General features: G+C 49.3%; 2 protein-coding genes across 3 annotated transcripts in view; one reads left to right on the top strand and one right to left on the bottom strand.

Annotated features, from left to right (window-relative positions):
* The window catches only part of CKAP2L (cytoskeleton associated protein 2 like), a 31,086-nt gene extending 24,575 nt beyond the window's left edge, over nt 1-6,511 (top strand). Inside the window, exons 7-10 of one of the 2 annotated variants that reach the window (XR_003207329.2) lie at nt 1,883-1,946; nt 3,524-3,713; nt 5,126-6,174; nt 6,363-6,511. Coding sequence is in view for 1 of the 2 variants with exons in the window: in XM_025868204.2 (XP_025723989.1) it covers nt 1,883-1,946; nt 3,524-3,713; nt 5,126-5,351 (480 nt within the window). In the remaining variant the exon portion in view is untranslated. Of the gene's footprint in view, nt 1-1,882; nt 1,947-3,523; nt 3,714-5,125; nt 6,329-6,362 lie in introns of those variants that run through there. The other variant, XM_025868204.2, reaches the window with a different exon arrangement.
* Nucleotides 6,512-9,430: 2,919 nt separating this feature from the next.
* The window catches only part of NT5DC4 (5'-nucleotidase domain containing 4), an 11,529-nt gene continuing 1,147 nt past the window's right edge, over nt 9,431-19,812 (bottom strand). The window contains 16 exon segments of the mRNA XM_025868642.1: nt 9,431-9,484; nt 10,578-10,655; nt 13,300-13,360; nt 13,700-13,751; nt 14,452-14,622; nt 14,747-14,813; nt 15,060-15,167; nt 15,981-16,013; nt 16,313-16,396; nt 16,630-16,655; nt 16,857-17,002; nt 17,338-17,395; nt 17,510-17,601; nt 17,816-17,911; nt 17,996-18,113; nt 18,197-18,270. Coding sequence (XP_025724427.1) covers nt 9,431-9,484; nt 10,578-10,655; nt 13,300-13,360; nt 13,700-13,751; nt 14,452-14,622; nt 14,747-14,813; nt 15,060-15,167; nt 15,981-16,013; nt 16,313-16,396; nt 16,630-16,655; nt 16,857-17,002; nt 17,338-17,395; nt 17,510-17,601; nt 17,816-17,911; nt 17,996-18,113; nt 18,197-18,270 — 1,318 coding nt within the window.

Raw genomic sequence — 19,812 nt, 5'->3', positions numbered from 1 at the left:
GAGAGAGAGGGAGGGAGGGAGGAAGGAAGGAAGGAAAAGAAAGAAAGAGAAGAAAAAGCTCTGGACACATGGATGAGGTTTTACCATAGGGTGATCTGGCTGAGCCAATTGGTTGAAGAACCCTCATTATCAATGTCTTCAGATCTTTCCTCTAGAACTGGCCATATTCTCTAAAGAAGCATCTTCCAGTCTCTTCCTGGGAGCTGGAAACCAGGCTACTAGTGTGGGGGAGAAGAGAGCTGGGAGTCTCAACCTTCAGCATGGAAACTTTCATTTACCTTTTTTTTCAGTGGATATTCCCACCCTCAATAGTGCATGACATTCCCCAGAGACTTGGAAAATACATCTTCAGTTTTCTGTTAGGATAAAGACTTGGAGGGGCGCCTGGGTAGCTCAGTTGGTTAAGCATCTGACTTTGGCTTGGGTCATGATCTCAAGAACCTGGGATTGTGCCCCGCATTGGGCTTCCCACTCAGCAGGAAGTCTGCTTCTCCCTCTCCCTCTGCCTCTAGCTCTTCCCCGGCCTGTGCTCTGTCTCTCTCTCAATTAATAACATCTTTAAAAAAAAAAGACTTGGAGGTCTGACTGATGAACAGATGCTCAAGAGTCCTCCTAATTTTGACCCCACCATTCATTCTTGAGCCTTTCAGAAAGGCCCTGGGGTTGAATCTTGTCGTTTCTCAGCCACACTGCCAGCTTAGGATTTAGCTCTTTCAAGTTGGTTAAGTTGGTTACCTCTTCCTTCTACATTCTAGCTTCCAGATCTTGTTGCTATTTCTTCTATTCTTTGTAGTTATTGCCTCCTTTAATCCCATTATCATTTCACTAGAGTTTCCATGGGGATTAGAAATAAATGTATATTCAATCCATCATCTTTAACTAGAAGCCTGTAAAAATGTAAAATGTTTGATAAATGTTTTATATAATTCAGACTTTTTACAATATATTCTGTACATTTATTCCCATTCCCTTAAGCTTAAAGCACATTAGACTTTGTGAAAACGTACAAATAGCTTTGCTTTTATGCTCTATTGTCAGTTTACATCTATTATTTATTTGATACAGAATCCCAGATCAGAAAGACAAAGCTCCAAATATAATATTCCTATGAGAAATTACAGTTCATTTATGGTATTCTACTTCATGGCATGGCTTAGATACTTTGAAAAAGGAAGTCTATCTCAGATAATTTTACCAGAAAAGTAGTTTTTAATATTTTACCAGAAAAGTAGTTTTAATAATAATGGCTTTTTTCTAATGTTTTGTTTTTTGTTATGTTTAATATTGTATTTTATATGTTATGTTTAATGTTATGTTTTTTAAGTTATTAATAAAAGAAGAAAGAAAGGAAAGGCTAGGGGGAATTATCCAAAATGCTAACTAAAGATTGGATTATGGGTGATTTCTCCTTTTAAGTTTGGCTATTGTTCAATTTTTCTGTAATGTGATATGACTTTTATGATAAAAACAAAAATTCAGTTAAGACAACACTAAAAAAAATATGCTCCATTTTTATATAACTAACTTTACATCTTTGGGCCAGAATCTTTATGTGGGGACACATCTTCAGTGGGATCATATAAGTCAATAAGAAAATTAACTGATTTAGAGAAATGTCACTACGGACAGCTTTCCGTAAGCGCATTTCTTCGTTAAAGTCAAGTATGCCAGCATTTAACCAACATTTTCTTTGTTCCTTCGTTTTTCACATAAAGCTATAAATCTGAAACTTTTTAAATGTTATTTATAGTCAAATAAGAGATTTTTAAAAAGGAAACATTTTCTATTATAAAAAGAGGCTCATTTGATGTTAAGCAAAGTTCCTTAGATCATTTTCTCCATGAATGTTTTTAATACTGTTTATGAATTTTCTTTCTTCCAGCCGATACAAGAGTTACGGAAAGTTGTTCTTAATATTTTGCAAGACCCAAACAGAACGACAGAAGGTACTATTATTTTTGTATTTAAATTTACTCCCTCCAGCTGCTCAAGTAAAAGTCGTGGAGGAACACATAGGAGAGAAAAGAAAAGAATTTTAAGTCCCCTGAAATCCCTCTCACTCCTTGGTTTCCATAGCCTAGTTTTTTCAGCCATCATCATCAGCTGAATTATTTCTATTATTATAAGTAAATATACTGCTCAACACCAAACATAGGTTGTTTTCACAAGAGCAGCCTAGAGTAGGGTGTCTTGCTTCCCTGGAGTGCTAGGTGGGATAAGACAAGTAGCTCTTTCTCAGACAAGACTGAGACAGAAGGGAGAGATGCCTCTGTGTTATAACAACCCACCAGCACTCACACATCCAAATTCACATTATAGCCTTTAAAAACAGACTCCTGGGTGGCTCAGTCAGTTAAGCGTCTGCCTTTGGCTCGGGCCATGATCTCATGGTCCTGGGATCAAGCCCCATATCGGGCTCCCTGTGGAGCCTACTTCTCCCTCTGCCTCTGCTGCTCCCCCTGCTTGTGTTCTCTCTCTCTCTCAAATAAATAAATAAAATCTTAAAAAAAAAAACAGCTGGAGCAGGAAAACCTTTTCACTTAGCTAACCATTGCTGTCATTGGTCAGAACCTTTAGAAAACTCTTCTTTGAAAAATACTGTGCCAAATACAGTGAGTGGCCCACTATAATTGCTTATATTTGTTATATGAATGGAAAGAAAAAACAAGCTACTTTGAGAAAATAAAATAGATTATTTTTCTGATCTTAGAATGTGACAGATGTTCTTCCTTTAAGACAAGTTGAACTTTGGGGAACAATCAAGTCATGTGGAATGATAGCTAACTAACCTATTACCTTTGGGAATAAGGTCACAGAGTAGATATACTCAGTGGTACTCTTATACTGGGAATGATGCTACTATTCAGATATTTGTTTATAATTCATGGCATTATTCTTCAGAGGGATAAGAAAAAAGACAGGAATCTATGCCTTTCCCACTTCTTGGCCCCCATTGACCTCTTTTAGGGTCTTAGCCTCCAGCCACAATATCTGCCTATCTCAGTCTAATTTCCTTCCCTTCCTTTTGGTTGCTGTGATTGAGCTATCATGTATATTATGTTAACACAAGACATTTTCTCGCCCACTGCCCAAGGTAATAGCCATGTGGTCATCCCTGGGTAGGAAGGGATTGGAAGGTTAAGTGAGTTAACCCTAGTGAGTCAAGGAAATTGACCCAAGGTATGGTATGAGGGTAAAAGAACAGTGACTAGTCCCTAAGGGAACCTCTCTCAAGAGCGAATAAGAGGTGGGGATGTGTTCAGAATGTTGAAAAGCTATCAAGGATCCATCTCAAGGGGCAAGAAGGCCCAAAGGCTGTCTGGAGGGCTGGTTAGAAGGATGGCCTGATGTAGCAGGGCATTGCTAGAAGGCTGGGCAGGAAAAACTATACCTCTCACTTCAAATCAGTTACTCTTTTTTAAATTGGGAAATCATTGTGTATATTGATTTTTCATTTTGTTGACTTTTAGTTTTAGTATTAAGTTGCTAAACCTTACTTTCCTTCTTGACCTTGCATACACAGGAGTTACCTCTGACTCTTCAGTTGCTGAAACAAATACAACAGCAACAGAAGAACTGACCGATAAGACGGAATCTGAAAAGTCTTGTCTTTCTCTAAAAGAGGGAGAACAGGTTATAACAACACCCCAAATAACCAAGGCAGAACAGGATAATCATCCTGGTATCAAATTACAGATTGCCCCAATCCCTAGGTAAGCAAACTCTAAAGTAAGCTTTGTGTGTACAGGTCTAACTCAAGCCCTGTTCTCAGTTTCACTTCCACAGATTCAGAGTACCAGCAGTTTGTGGACACCCCTGCGTCATGTGAGGACCAGACGGTCTAATCCATCTTTGGCATTAAGGAAGGGAGCTGAGGGTGAGGGGAGGGTTGGACCCATTGACAGGAAGACCTGTGCCCTTTCTGTGCACGCACACCATCACCCTCACAGCACTCCAAGGAGACCTGACCCGCCATGAGGAAGGTGGTGCTGGAGTTTGGAGCCAGGTCGGAATGGGTTTCCCCTCCCTCCTGGATTTGGTCCTGCACTTACAGATCCCACCCGCCTTTCCTCCCAGGCCCTGAGGCAGGGACACAGAGTGCCAAGCAGGGGCAACCTCTGTAGCTGTAGGAGGGAAGGGACAGCGAATAACCCTATAAGAACAGGCTTCTCTTAATGAGCTATCTCGTATATACGAGATAGAAGCTGCTCATTTTATTGAAAGTGTTTGGTGTTTGAATTAGTATAAGTTTAAGGCAGAATTCATAGGAACTGTGTCAGGTATCAGTGCCATTTCCCAAAACATTAATATAACATCCGTCTCTGTTCGTGATCTTAAAAGAGAATTCCAAACAAAAGCACCACGACCACACAGTTCTATATTTTCGTTCCCTGTAAAGCACAGCTGGGCCTCTTCCAGTCCTAAACCCCTCTCTCAGTCCTGGCTTTACAGCCAATTCATGGAAGGATGAAGGCCAGCAGGTGATCTGAAAACCACCTCTTTCTGGCTCTGGAATTTATTATGAGAGTTTTTAGCAGACTGGCCTGCTAGTTTTGCTTAGGCTAATGTAATCAGTGGGTTTGTGAGATGTAGACCAGATTCACTACATGGAAAGTTCTCTGCAAACTATCCTCAGGGCTACTTTTTATTGGAACACATTAAAGTTTACAAGGAAGATGCCCAGTTTGTTCCAGTTTCCATTTGTGGTTTGGTCCACCATCTTAAAAGATGTTTTTTTGATAATATTCTGTCAAAGCTAGAATCTTAGAACTCATTTGTCCAACCCCATTTGGTGTTAGGCCCAATTTCCTTAAAACCTATCAACTCTTTGAAAGTTTATGGAATAAACAAACACCAACTGCCAAGTATCAAATAAAAACCACACTTAACACTTCAGTCAGAAAATCCCTGTGCTTATACCATACGAGAGCAGATGGACACCACCCAGTTCATTCTGACAATCAAGGAAAAGCCATCTTAGGACAAGAGCTGCTCTACACATACCCTTACGTCAACTTCCATTGAAGTGTCTACCGTGTTTTATTAGGACAGAAGTAAAAAACTCAGAATAATAAGAATTTCAAAAGAAGTTATAAGATTCTGCATGCATCTTTCTGTCTCACAGAATAAGTGGAATGCCAGAAGTACAAGACATGAAGCTCATCACCCCTGTGCGGCGTTCAGCAAGGATTGAGCGAGCTGTGTCCCGCTACCCGGAAATGCTGCAGGGACACGATTTAGTAGTGGCTTCTCTTAACGAGCTGTTAGAAGTGGAAGAAACAGAGTGTTTTATATTCCGTAAAAATGAGGCTTTGCCTGTAACATTAGGGTTTAAAATCCTCGAGTCATAATTTCTCAGTCCCTTTTTTTTTTAAAGTGTTTCAGAGCCTCCACGAAACAAGAAATACCTTTGTCCAGGTGACCTGGACAAAACTATATAATGGGCAGGCAGACTGTGGGCTCTCAGGATTGAGTAATTCACTGGGCTTACTCTCAAATTTAATATGCCCACGGGACTGTCTTTGGTTTATTTAAGACTATAGTTTGCCACAGTTCTATAGTACATAAATTTTAAACTATTGAATATTCATCTACCACACAAGTATGGTAAAAATTTTCACTTTATTGACCTAATTTACTCTCAGTGTAGTTCTTTTTCACATCAGGAGGCTGGTGCCACAGGATGATAGACTTTCCTTCCTGCATCCACCTTAGCAGAGAGGGCGAGTCCTCCCTGCCCCAACGAGTGGAGCTCAGAAGCTAGCCTTCCGGACCAGCTGCCATGTGACAGCCTGTCTGATCAAATCCCTCATTTTATGGGGCTGATGCTAGCCATGCTTTTGCTCAGAGATCCCAGATGCCTTTTATGTGTAAATCTGATTTCTGTCACAGTGTCCCTATAGATGAGGGGGCAATTCCCATCCTGTCTGTGCCAGGGCTTCTCCAATGAAATACAGTTCTGAACTAGCTTTTATATCCAAATCTAATTATGCATTTGTTATTCAGAATGCTTCAAAGAAAAACAAAAGGGAGCAGGGGAGAGGGGAGGGGAGGGTCACTTGCTTCTTCACTTCAATTCTTTGCTACAGGACACCTGGCCTGAGAAGACAGTACAAGCCCCAGAGACTATTATAGGTTGCCTTTCCTTCCTCCTGGGCAACTGTTCTTGGAAAGGTAAAATTAGAATCATTATGTAAATATAATGTATAGAAAAACGTAGCCAACATATTGTGCATTTGATTGCATATTATGAATTTTTAAATTTTAGCTTTCTTAATATTTAAGTATTATCTAAAACAAAAAAATAAATTTTGTTCATTCCTGCTTATTCATTTATTTTTATTTATTATTTTTTTTTTAAGATTGTATTTATTTGACAGCGAGAGAGGGAACACAAGCGGCGGGGAGAGAGAGGGAGAAGCAGACTCCCCGCTGAGCAGGGAGCCCGATGCGGGGCTCAGTCCCAGGACTCTGGGATCACGACCCGAGCCGAAGGCAGACGCCTAACGACAAAGCCACCCAGGTGCCCCTATTTTATTATTAAAAAAAAAAAAAAAACAGTGATGATGGCTTGGCCTAGAGAATTAGGGGTTTGTCCAGGGAAACACTGTTAGGCAATCTTAAGAGGCCTCATAGGGAACATTCATTACCATGGAGAACTCACGTTGATCAAGGGTCTGACCATGATCCTCATCCAAAAACTAGATTTTATCACAATGAGGGAAGCACCATCTCTTTAGGTCAGGTTTATAATGATAAGGTTCATAAAACTGAGCTATAAAACCATAAAGTTAATATACTAATTTTCAATAAGAATAGACGGTCACCATGACCAAAATGCAGGAATCCACACAGCCAGCTCTTTCCTTCCCTTTGGACAGACTCCCTTTACCTGCGATGCCAAACAATGCCCAGGGATTTACTGAGAGATCATAAAATCTGAAAGCCAGTTTCTGTTGGTTGCTAGGGGAAAAGTCCTACACACGCAAACAATAGTGCAGGACACTGTTATTTAGTGCTTCCTCTGGCTGTGTCTGTGCATCTTATCTCACTACATCTTCACAATAGCCTTCTGACCTAGGTATGGAGACGCTAGTTAGACGGTCGACGATAGGGCTGAAATCTCAGACTCAGGGTTGTCTAGCGCCAAGTCCAGAGCTTTCAATCCCCACCTCTACTCCATGTAAGGAAATGCGGAGTAGGAAGGTGATAAGGAAGAACTTCTTGAACTATTCCCATTTACCAAACAGGAATTGCTGTGAGAGCCAGAGTGCTGTCATTTATTCTACAAATGAGGTGACTTGATCACAGTTTTTACCACCAGGCCACTAACCCATGGATGATGCTTCTATTCCCTTCCTTTCTGACTGCTCAGGGCTGGATGCCAGAATTAGGGTATCGATTCAGCTGCTGTAACTAGTCCCAAAGGGAAATGGGTCTCTCTTACATCAGCAGTTCAAGTGAAACTGTCCAGTGTTTGGTGCCAGGCCCAGGCCACATCTGTCCTGTGGTTCTACTATCCCCGGGGTACAGCCTCGTCCACATGGCCAGGGATGCCTCCCAACCAATGTCACATTCCAGCCACAGGGATCCGGGAAGAGAGGAGGTAGAAGACATGCCTCTCTCCTTTTAAGGTTACAGCTTGGTCATTGGACATATTATTTCTACTTAGGATTGCGGGGCTACTGGGCACATGCACTTATCTTCAAAGAAGGCTGGGAAACGTATTTTGGGTGGCCACATGCCCAGCTAAAAATTCTTCCAGAAATGGACTATCAGTATCTACTACAGTCTTGGGAATAATGAAGTTCATTTCCAACTAAAGTATAGGTAAATGAGTACAGAGGTTGAACAGCCCCCTGACAGAAGTATTTTCCACCTTACCATGCCCCAGCTGACTTCCTACGAACTTAGCAGAGTTCTAATCCAAAGTTTTCTAGTCTTTCCCCCACATCCTGTTGTCTTACAATCTACCTTTGTCCCCCCCCTTTTCCCCTGCAATGTAATAATAAGCCAGGTGACATAGTTCCCTCAGTAAAACAGGACACCGTAGATGCCAGAGATGCAGCGATGAGCTGTGTGACCTGGCCCTATGAAGCCAAGAGTCTAGGGGGGACACAAATGTATGAAAATGCAATAATCCCCAGAAAGTGAGGTCCCTAGGATGGGACGAACAGAAGGATCGGATCCAGTTAGGGAGGTGGAGAGGCCCCTCGAGTCTGAGGCAAGAGCAGGTTTAACAGGAGAAGAGGGAGGGGATGCTTAAGGCAGAAGGAAAAAGCGTGCCACCGCCTCCCCCTCCCCCTCCCTCACTCTTCCTCAGACCTGAAGAGTCCTTCTGGTGGCTATTCATCCCCCAGCCCTCTCTGCATTCTCACTACCCTAGCAGGGAATTCTAACGGTTGATTTCTGTAGTATTAGCTACTGCACCGTATTTCAGCATCTTTCCAGAAAAGCATGGGCCCTAGGGTCTGAGCAGTTTTCCTGATAAAATTCTACCCTCTAGCCCTTGAACAAGAATGTAGTGTTTGAAGACACAAGGCCAGGAATACCTGGTCTCTGCCTGGAGAAGCTCCTTTACAGACTCGGCCCAAAAGTCAACCCAGGAAGAAGAGCAAACAGTCTTAGCAGCACCAGACCTGCAAGCTTCTGAAACTCTTTCAGTACATGGCCCGTCGTCCCTTATTTATCCTCAGATATTCCAAATGTTTCCCTTGATTATCCACAGAAAGCGAAACTAGCGAACTCTTTCACAGATCTCTTCCTTTGAGAGTTGGTTTTGTCATTTCAGTTACATAGGTATATTCATTCTAAGCCTCTAGATAATACCAGATGATGCTACCAACAGAAAAAACAGGAGCTGGAGAAGTGAATTCAAATCAGTAACCTCAGAACAATGAAGGGCATGGGCTTAGTGCCACAGAGCAGCTCCTGCCAAAATAAAGTACCAAGTCTTTAAGTCATGAGTATGACTTTGTATGTTTTTTAATGCATGTATACACCAAGCTCAAAGATGTTTGGGCTATCTCATTTACTGTCTTTCATAGTGACCTGGAAAGAACAGTCAATGAAGTCATCTATGGCCAATCGAGTATTATTGTTATTACTAGTAACAGAATCAAAATGCACAAAAATACTGTTTTTAAGAAATGTGTAGAAATAAAACTGGATATGAATGGTGATGTAGCTCAGGGGAACTGGGTAAAATAATTCCACTTGTTACACCCATTTTTAAATGGTTCAAAGGCCACAGGGGTGTCTTCTAGGATGATGACAATACTCCCTCCTCCCTAAAAGACATGTTCTTGGGCTCCAAGTCTGTTACATTTAGCTTTCAATATGATTGCTTTTTCTCTCTTCCATACTTTTCCATTTATCTGAAAACTATCTCAGGTAGAAGACAACCATGATGTCAGCCCATGTCCAGGGTTCAGTCAACCTCAGTGCAGCTTTCCTGGTCCTCATCCCTCTCTTTGCCCTCAGCCTTTTAAGAAACAAAGAAAGCTAGTTATGGAATCCGTCCTCCTGAGCTCACACAATGGCTCCCACCCCGGGATAGAGAATGTGCCAGAATGCCCTGGTCTGGTCTGGGATGGAGATGAGGGGTAGAGAAATCAAACCACACACATCCCCAGAGGACCCAGAGTTCCTGATAGGAATGTGTCCAGCCCTCTGGTGGGTTGAGATGGAAACATAGTTGCAGACCACTGATAAAAGATTGTTAATGTGCTTGAATTGTGAGCTTCTCCTAGGCAGGAGTAAAGAAGCTTACCATTCAGTTTCTAAATTACCTGGCATGCAGGAGGCACTCAGTAAACACTGAAAAAATGCACACCGAGCCTGGCACCACCCAGCAAAAGGAAGGCTATGAGATGAACATTTTAAAAATCAAGCCCCAGGAAGCCGCATGCAGGGTTCCGGGATGCAGAACCAGGCTAGGAGCCAAGTCTGCCACTCATGAAAGCTGGAGTGTCCACTCACAGGGGGACCACGCAGCACAAAGGGACAAAGGAGCTGAAGCAGAGCCCCTACTCATTGTGTTTATAAAGGCTGTCTAGAGAGGAATCCTAGCTTGGAAAAGCACATGTTCTGCAGCTTCTTCCAGAGTGGGAATGGATTTGTCAGACGAATCAGCCAAAAGTGGTCTGGAGAGGTGGAAGGCACCAGCTAGCCTCTGCTGAACAAAACCTGTGAATCTGGGCTTAGAGCCGGGGCTTCCCAGCCCTAGGGGACCCAATGCCCCATTTTAAAAACAAATATTTTAATTTCCTCTTTTCTCTCCTGAATTGAAATTCATAGATGATATAGTTATTCTCTCTATAATTTTAAAAATCAATGTAATACTATAACATAGGAGAAATACAAAGAAAAGCAATTTGTGATAAAATTTCGACATAAATACTCAGGGATGATTACACTTGAAGACAAGATGCCTCCTCGGTTGAATACCGTTCCATTGGGAACCCCTACTCTAGCCCAGGGTAGCCCCAGGTGGCTGAGCTCCCCCAGCACAAGGCAGCTGGCTCCTCCCAGCTCTACTGTGGATGGAAGCAACCCACCACCTCCTAGCAACTCACCCTCTGGCTGTAGAAGCGGGGGCAGGAGAAGGGATCGAGTTTGGCTCATTCTTGCTCCACAACTGACTCATGGGGCATCTGCAGAGACACATGCAGGTGGAGATGGAGCAGCTCCTTCAGTGTCGAGGCTTTCTGGAAGCCCTTGATTATGCATAGACAACAACACCCTGCCACCACCACCACTTCACTCTATCCACAGCTGCCAGCTTCTTGTCCAATGATGCTGCAGAAGAGGAAGCCCAGGAGGGTCAGCCAGAGAAGGAAGGTTCTGGCAAATGGACATCACTTTCTCAAAAATCCCAGGTCAGCATGGTTGGGTAAATCTCAGGTTTCTTTACATGTTTCAGTTTGGTGCTCAGGTTGCTTTTTCTTCACCTGTCTGGTCACTACTTTAGCAACAATGTCTAACTAGGCTTTGGACCCCCCAGTTTTGCCAACAAGAATTCTCCAGCCCTGCTCATCTAAAAACCTAGCCATGAGAGGAGGCTGCACGCTGAGAGCTCACTTCCCCGCTTGCCAGTGTGTGGCAGTGTGGTGCAGGGGACAGAGCATGTCCCCAGTTCTTCAAGAGCACTGGGTTCCAATCCTGACTCTGCAGTCTACTAGCAGTGACAGCAAGGTACTTAGGTTCTCTGCACTTCCATTTCACCAATGGTACAATGAAGATTTAAAAAAAAAAAACACTCTGGTGGGTTATACTGAGCATTAAGCAAAATTACTTAAAAACAAAATAAATAAAAGGCACCTAGCCAATGCAGGAAACCCAGGAGACACTCAGAAAATGGTTTTTGCCTCTCGAGCATCTGGAAGGCAGCTGAGAGTGGCAAGAAAAGCAGGAGGCAAGGAGCCCCGGAGAATTCTTTCAAGTCCAGATCCTTGACATGAGACTCCATGTTACAAGATGAAAATACTGACACTTCATTGGGAGAACTGACACGCGTGCTCAGGCACGCACTGCAGTGACGGCTCCCGCTAACCCAGTGACATCATCACCCCCTCTACCTCCCTGCCCTTGACCCAGGAGCGGGTGCAGGTGTTCAGAGGAAAGTCAGCTGAGGCATTTACTGTATCATCTGCTGCTTCATCCATTTCTTCTGAAGTCACTATGTTAACTGAGGGGAGAGGTCCTGCAGCCTTCCCCCTAGCATCTGATATCCTCTCTACTAAGGAAATGCTGAGTTAAGGTGGTCTCAGTTTAAAGCAGGTGTGAAGGCTGGACAGGAAGAAAACTTCCCAGCTGCAGCATCTTATCTCTAGCACTGCAACTCCTCTTAGGTCACCCACAGTTCCCTGCAAGGCTTGGACCACTTGCACCTGGAGGTGGGAGACTGGGTCTGGTGACCTCGAAAGCTCTTGGCGGGGCTGGGGACCAGAAGGTCCTTCTGGGGCAGAGGGTGAGGGATGCCAGGGAGGCTCTGCAAGGACTCACCAGCTCCAGGGCCGCCCGATGTGGCGAGCCTAGCGGGTAGCGCAGGAAGCTGAGGCAGGCGGCAGTGTAGAGGTCTGCGTAGCCCATCAGCTGGCTGGAGGAGAGCGTCTGGCGGAAGCCGCAGCGGAACAGGCTGCTCATCATGCTGTAGCACAGGTCCAGCTCCCGGGTGACTCTCTGGCAGAGGAGAGATCCCATCCCACCTGGACCTGCATCACCCACAGCCAATCCTACACTGCTGGGGCCAGGCCCCGCTCTGCCCTCCCTGGGTCTATCACCCCAGGAACTTGGGGCCTTTGCCCCTGGTAGGGAAGGAGCTGTGTTCTTTAAACCCAGAGGTGGCGCCGGGTGTTTTGGGAGGTGAGGCAGCTCTGCATTTTGCCCCGGGCCCCCCTTCCCTGCTTTCCTCACAGTTACCTGCCTGGACCTGGAGAGTGACCACCCAGACCAAACCCTCAGCTTAATGTAGCTTCTGATGCTCCGACAGAGAGCCTCTGCAGAGGCCCATGCACCCGACCCCACGCCTGCCCCCTTCACAGGCCCCCACCTCATCACCAGGCCTTGCTTTCAGCGTCTAGAGAACTGGTCCGGACATTGACACCCAGAGTGACCAAAAGCATGCTATTTCCCCTCACTGAGCTTCCATTTTCTCATCTGTAAAATAAAGGTAACTGTCGCTGCCCAGCCTACTTCTCAGGGCTATGGAAGGATCAAATAGCATGCAAGGGCTTTATACCTTATACTGAGTATAAGGGTCTGCAGAGATCCTTCATTATTGGGCCCAGCTGGCTCTGTGCATGCCAAATGGCCTGAATCCCGCTGACACGGCCTCCGGGATTCTCCCAGCTTTGGGGGCTGGTCAGAGGTGCCACGGGGCGTTTTCCTTCCTCCTTTTCCCAGGACCCATCAGCTCATTGGCCCTAAATCCCTCTTCTGGGGCGGCTCATCTAGCTTCTCCCAGACGCTGATCACAGCTGGCTAGTCAGTCACATGACCCAACCCGACAAGCCCGCACATCTCAAGGAGGGTTAATGGAGATTGAGAGACACGCCACAAATCACCCCACAGGCTAAACTCAGCCCTTCTGCGGCAGTGCTCTGCTGTCATTTGGAACATGGGCCAGCAGAGGGCGCTGGCAGACAAGGACAGGTGGCTCTGCGGAGGTTGGGGAAAATCATCACTGGGCTCAGGCCCCTGGGACGGAAGCAGATGGGGCAGGCAGCCTGGAGGTCCACACCCCACCCCCAACCCCCGCTGGTGAGGGTCTCCTCCTCGCTCAGCACTCACTCTTACCTGAATCTCCCTCTTGGTGGAGTTGATGACTTGCAGCCCATAACTGCTCCCATCCATGTGCCTGGTGCAAAAATGGCCACATGACCCAGGAGAAAATGAACAGGGCCTGCAAGCTCCAGGCACAACCTCGCTAGGCCCCATGGGGGTCAGAGGGCACTCCACGGGCACCCAGGGAGGGTGCTGGGCTGGGTGTGTGCACATGTGTGTGAGAGGACAGGCCTCCTGAGTCCATGCTGAGTGGGTAAGGAGGAAGGACCTAGAGGTCACAGTGTGACCCAAGGGGGTCAGAGGGATCCCAAAACCCAGTTTACTAGGGAAGGCCAGCCTGGAACAGATCTTGATTTCCTGACTACTGACCAGGACCCTCCATCCCTCTCCCCGCTGTGGGCAGGGCTCTCACTGGTACAGTTCTGCCAGGCGCACATCCAGTCTCTTCAGCTCCTCCATCCACTCTGAAAAGTCAACAGGAGACAGCGAGGGGTGAGTGGCAGCCCCACCTTCCTTTGTCTGCCCCAAGCCTAGCTCAGCCATGTGGTGAGGCTAGAGGTCACCAGGGGTCTACACACCCCAAGCTGTGTGCATAACATCCTTCACCCCTTCCTTACATCAAGTGAAGCTCCACCCAGAGCAGAGCAGTTACAGCAAAGGTCTTGTGGGACGGGTGAGGAAGCCGGTCAAGGAGTCAGGTGACCCACCCATGGTCACATGGTAATGACTCAAACCCAGCTCTTAGAACAAACCTGAATTGTTTGGGCTCAAAGCCACTCCTGACCCCGAGGATACAAGTCATTCCCAGGTGGGGGAGTGGACCTTCCACTCTCTAAGAGTCCTCAGGTGAATAAGGAGGGTAGAGTCAGGTGAGGAAGGAGGCCTCGGACTACAGAAACACCACAGTACTCTGGAGTCAGCAGATAGGATTTTGAGTCGGCCTTGCCCTTTCTGGCTGTGTGACTTTGGGCAAGCTGCTTAACCTCTCTGGATCTCTGTTTCCTCATGGATAAAGTAGTTCCGCTCTTGTAAACCACAGAGTGGACAGTATTATTATGGTCACTACTAACGCCCAACAGGAAAGAGGGCAAGATGGTGAAGGGGCAGGCCTCTGCACTAGTGGCCAGCGCCCCCCTTCCTGGTCCTGACCCCTCCACAGCTCACCCTTCTCTTGGGCCCAGATGCCCGGCTCCCGGGACAGCTCAGGAACCACCAGGCAAGTCCGCCAGCACTGCCGCTTCTTAGACTTGAGGATGTCCCCAAAGATGTGGTCCTCGATGTACAGGACATCCTTCCCCTGCACCCTGAGCAGCTCGCACACCACATCTGAAGAGCCTGCCCCCCATGGGAGGACAGGCTTGCTCACAGCCCCTCCTGCCTGGTCGGCAGGTTGGGGCCATGGGCTCCTAGTCGAGGTAAGGTGCCTGTGGAGGCAGGGGGGCGAGGTGGGAGCTGGTACCTCCAGAGTAAACCACACAGTGGTGGTGGGGCCCCGTGTAGGTGCCCACGGGGAGCTTGCCCGAGTCCTGGAGGGGCAGAGGGGCACCCTGGTCAGAGAGAGCAGGGGGCTGGGAGCGGCAGGGGTAGCCATGGGGGCATGGGAGGACGGAGGTGAGAGCGAGCCCTGAAGGAGGCCCCTGGGTCCCTGTCTCCAGGGACAGACAGAGCAGCAGAGAGGGAGCTGCCAAGGGCAGGTCCAGCCTCAGGGGCGGGCTCCCTGACAACATGGCCCTCCTGGTCAGGGTGGATGGGGCCTCAGCCCCCACCATTACTGTGTTGACCTGTCTCAGCACCATTCCCTCAACAAAGAAGCGGGGCTTCTGTGTGTCTACCACAATCAGGTCTAAGTAGGACCTCCAGGGCCTGTCGGAGGCCTCAGTCTGTGGGCAGGCGTGGGAGAGCACGTGCAGACACACACACGCAGTCTGGGACATCTGACCCTGACACATGGCCCAGCTCCTCCCTGGTCCCCCACCCCCTGGCCTGCCTTGCTTGGCGGGAGTACCAGCCCAGGTTCAGCCACGCTCTGCACCGTGAAAGCTTGCCAGGGCTCAAGTCACAAGCCAGCCACGCACCCTGGTCCTGACTCCCAGCCCTGCGGTGCCTCTGGCTCCCCAGCATCCTTGGCCCTGACCATCCTAGCACAAGGAAGTGCTCAAAAGGTATGTGGGGAGGCAGGTGTTGGATACTGTGTGGGCTCTCACATCAGCCTCCAGAGCTCCTCAGAGCTCTCGGGCAGAGACCCAGGGACAGAGGATCTGAGCACAGTGGCTGAGTTCGAGCCCTGCTCACCCATTTGCCTGCCAGTGACTCCTGGTCGCACGCGGTGCCGCAGGGTGGGTCACACACTCCCCTTCCCTGGGTCTGCCACAGCCTGACCCCACCCCCTTGCACCTCACTGAGCCCCCCCCCAAACATCTGATTCCCCCTTCCTGCCCCCCCCCAAGGCCTTAAGGGGCCCCCCCCCCCCCCCCCGCCAAGGGCCTCCCTTGGCCTGGCTGAGGTCACTGACCTCCCACCCCCTGCTCTCTCTGACCATCTCCAGCGAGGCCCATGCATGGGAAAAGCCCCCTCCCACACTTAGTTCCTCCTCAAGGGGAGGGCCGGACATGAGAGAGGCCCTCAGCACTGTGGCCTGGCCTGGCCCTCCTGCCTTTGGCACAGCCCACCCCAGCCAGGCACGTGGCACTCACCTCACCAATTCCAAACAGGTAGGTCATGATGGCCTGGCAAAGACAGGGCAAGGGTCAGGGCACCCAGCTGGGCTGGGCCAGGGGCCACTGCCTGCCTCCTCCCTCACCCCACTTCACAGGACACACTGGGGACCACAGGAGCTATGTGGTGAGAAATTGCTCACTCCACTGAGACCTTAAAATGCCAAGAAATGGAACCCAAAATGCCAACCAGACAGGGAGGGTAGTAGGGTCTTGGCTCCTCCAGACCCCTCACTGTTTATACAGTTTCCTCCAGCGGCCAGAAAGGAGTCAGTTCTCTGGGCTCTGATGGCCGAGCCCCGCCCCCCCACATCCGTGTAGTTGTAGCTGCTGTTGGCGGCCAGAAACACTTGCCCAACCTCCTTCGTCTTGCCCAGCAGGGTGGGGATGCGCACCTGGAACAGAGGTAGACATCACTTCCAGGGGTGGGGCTTCCCCCAACTGCCCTGGGATCCCTTTCTCGGCTCTCGACCTCCCAGGCACGGGGCTCCAGGCCAGGCAGGAAAGTCTGTGAGCAAGGCTAGGCTACAGAGCTCTGTCCACATCTTGAGGAGGGAGGCAGGGACATGGCCCTACTGCCCTGGGGAGGAGGGGGACAAAGAGACAGGCCTGGTCATGACCCACTCACATCCTTCTCCACGTATTTGTACAAGTCTCCAGGGTCTTCTCCTTCAGATAGCCCTGCAGGCGGGAGCAGAACTGTGTGTGTGTGTGTGTGTGTGTGTGTGTGTGTGCGCGCGCGCGCGCGACCAACCTGTCCTCATGTCTGGGTCCAAGATGCAGGGAGCCCAGACCACAGTCCTCAGCAGGCAGAGGAGTGGAAACTCTATGGGGGCTGGAGCCCTCACGGCTGGCCCAGCAGAGCTGAGGGCAGACAAGTCAGGGGTCCTGGGGTCCCAGCCCTCACCGACTGGTGGACATTATCCATGGCATCATTCACGTCTGGGAAGAGGCTTCAGAAGGACATGAAGACGTTCCCATGCTGATAGCCAGTGTCACAGCTGGGGCAGGCCGAGAGGACAGAGAAGCCAATAAGGGGGCCTGAGGTGACCACCAAACCTGGACCCTATATCAGAGTCAGCCCTCGAACCACACACTGAGTTTATGTCCCAGCTATGCTGGAAGGGGCGTCACCCTGTGGTGGGTCATCCCTTGGGGGGGCACCAGTTACAAGGTCGGGGGGGGCCCCCCTGCAGTGAAAGCCTTCCCACTGAGCTCCTAGAGCCCCTCAGGAGGGGTCTGTGCTCCTTGGCAGGGACCCCAGTTCAGGGCTTGGGCCCTGGGCAGTGGCAATGTCCTGTTGGTCACCCAGGGCTGGACAGGGCATGGGACGCAATTGGTGTCACGGGAGCAGCCTGAGAAAGAGTCCACCAGGCAAGCATACAGGTAGGTTTCTCAGGGGGAGAGGCCAGTCAGGTCGCTGGCCCAGGGACCCAGGCAGCAGCCCACCCAGGCCAGAGCGGGGCACCCCGAGGACCACCTCCCCACACCCGCTATCCAGCCCTCACCAGGCAGGTTGAAGAGTGTGTTGAGGATGTGGAACCTCTGCAGGTCGTCCCTCTGAATGAACTTGCTGGGGTAGAAGCTCCAGATCTCTGCCCTGGGGAGGGAGTGGGCTGGGTGCAGGCAATGTGCCCTCCCTAGCGCCTCCTGGCGGCCCATCCAAGCCCTGCCATTCCTTCCCACCCCTCCCCCCACCCCCACCCCTGCTCGCTCTCTCTTATCCAGCTGGCATTGTTGAGCCTCTGCTGTGTGCCTGAGTCTCTCCTCCCCCCGCCCCCCAGCATCCTTGCCCTCCACACCTTGTCCCTTACTCCGAGAGGAAGGCGAAGCCATGGGTGCCCAGCAGCACGTTCCCCTGGGTGTCCACCTTCAGCAGTTTCCCATAGAGCACGTCAAACACCAGCCCCCTGGGGAGAGAGTGCAGAGGCTATGGGTGGGGGTGCCAGGGCTCACAACGGGCCACAGCCTCCCACCCCAGCCGGCTCCCGCACCTGGTGGGGAAGGAAGGGTCGTAGGTGTAACGCGGCATCTCGTGTGGGTACCCAATGCACACCAGGCGCTCCAGCAGTAACTCAAAGGCCAGTGCCTCATACACTGGGGACTTGTAGGCTGCGGGAACCCAGCAGAACCAGCTGGTTGGTGCCTGCCCACTGCTCCCCCAGCCCCAGACACCTTTCCCCCTCCCTCCCTACCAGCCAGGGTATAGTCCATGTCAAAGCCAAAGCAGCGAACCTTCCCCAGCACCAAGCTGCGGTTGACAAAACTCCTGGAGAGGCGGGGAGAAGACTGTTGGAATCAGCCCCCAGCTCCCCAAGCCTTGTTGGGTCTCAGTGTGTCTGAGCACGTGCGTGTGGGCATGGTGTACGGGTGCGCAGGGAGCCTCAGAGAAGCGCCTCACCATGCAGGAGTGTGCCCTGGGTGACCCTGGGAGGGAGGATGCCCGATTGTCAGCGGGGTGGTCACTTTCCTGAGGGGAGTTACTGTGTCCAAGTTCAGAGCTGATGTGTTTGTCACAAATAGGCAGTGCTTGTCCCCAGGTGGGAGGGAAGTGAAGGGCACTCCCTCCCTGCCTGAGTGTATATTGTCAGTGTTTCCATCTGACAGGCCACTGCCCACCTAGAGAGAAGGGTCCCCTTGCTAGCCAGGTGTGTGTCAGCGTTTTGAGTGTCACCCTATCTGTGCATTTAAAGGGGTCACTCTTGAGGCTGCTGTGTTGTGAGGAGTATGTCAGGAAGTGGGGTGTTTACAGGCTGAGGTGCCCCCGATCCCCACCCAAGTGCCCCTCTCACTCCTTGGTGCCAGTCCTGCCCCAGGCCTTGAAAGGAGACCAAGCCTTGCAGCTCCCCTGGGGGCTCCCTTTGCTCTCCCCTGTCCACACTGGCCATTGCCACGAGGAGTGAGCAGGAGGCAGGAGGTCCCTCCCCAGCCACCTGCTCACTATCAGTGGGACCCAGCAGCTTCCTTATCCCTCAAACACTTCGGACACCACTGACCAGCTACCCCACCCTGGGCTCCCATTCATCCATATTAGCCTCTGGTATCCCCTCCCTTCTTCAGAAAAGAAAGCAGTTATGATTGGGAAGAACAATTCATGTCTATTGACATACTATGTCACCTCCGTTTCTAGGGCTTATGCCTCCAAGGAGTTCAACCACCTGGATGAAGCAGAGAGGGGCTACAAGGCAGGAGACTCGTGTACTTCAAAAAATAAGTCTTTAATAAATACACAAAGAACTCAGGGCTCTTGCTTTGTGCACAATTCTAACACACTTAGTTATCAATTCTCCCAGCCCAAGGCCACTTAAAGAAGTAATTGCTCAGAAGCATGCCGAGAGCTCTAAGAAGTGGCAGGTGAGCAGAATCAGAATCAGCAAAAGCACAAAAATGAGTATCAGAAGCAGAGCAAACAGAGCATTTAGTGTCAAGCTGCAGAGAGCCCTGGGAGCCCACAACGCTGGTCTTACAACAAAGCACTATGGTGGCCATTTAGAACTTTGACCTGGATCATCCGAAAAGACATATGATGTGCATGTCCTCTTTTAGCAAGGAAGACAAGTTTATGATGCACTTTAAAAAAATTTCTCTCTAAAATGACCAAACTAAATGCAATTAGGCACTCTTAAAGGGATAAAAATTATCTGGAAAAAAGGTATTTCAATGGAATAGTTCTTTCCTTGGCAATGCCAGCTGAACAACTATTAGAATGATGAAGCAAGAATATGGAGGCTCAGGAGCTAAATTCCCTCACTGGGTGGATCTGCATGGATGGATGGATGGATGGATGGATGGATGGATGGATGGACAGAGA

This window comes from Callorhinus ursinus, unplaced genomic scaffold (genome assembly GCF_003265705.2).
Source record: "Callorhinus ursinus isolate GAN/ISIS: 27379988/994484 unplaced genomic scaffold, GSC_fseal_2.0 scaffold10, whole genome shotgun sequence".
Classification (NCBI taxonomy): domain Eukaryota; kingdom Metazoa; phylum Chordata; class Mammalia; order Carnivora; family Otariidae; genus Callorhinus; species Callorhinus ursinus.
The sequence above is the reverse complement of the archived record's forward strand: the minus strand, read 5'-3'. Positions and strand labels throughout refer to the sequence as shown.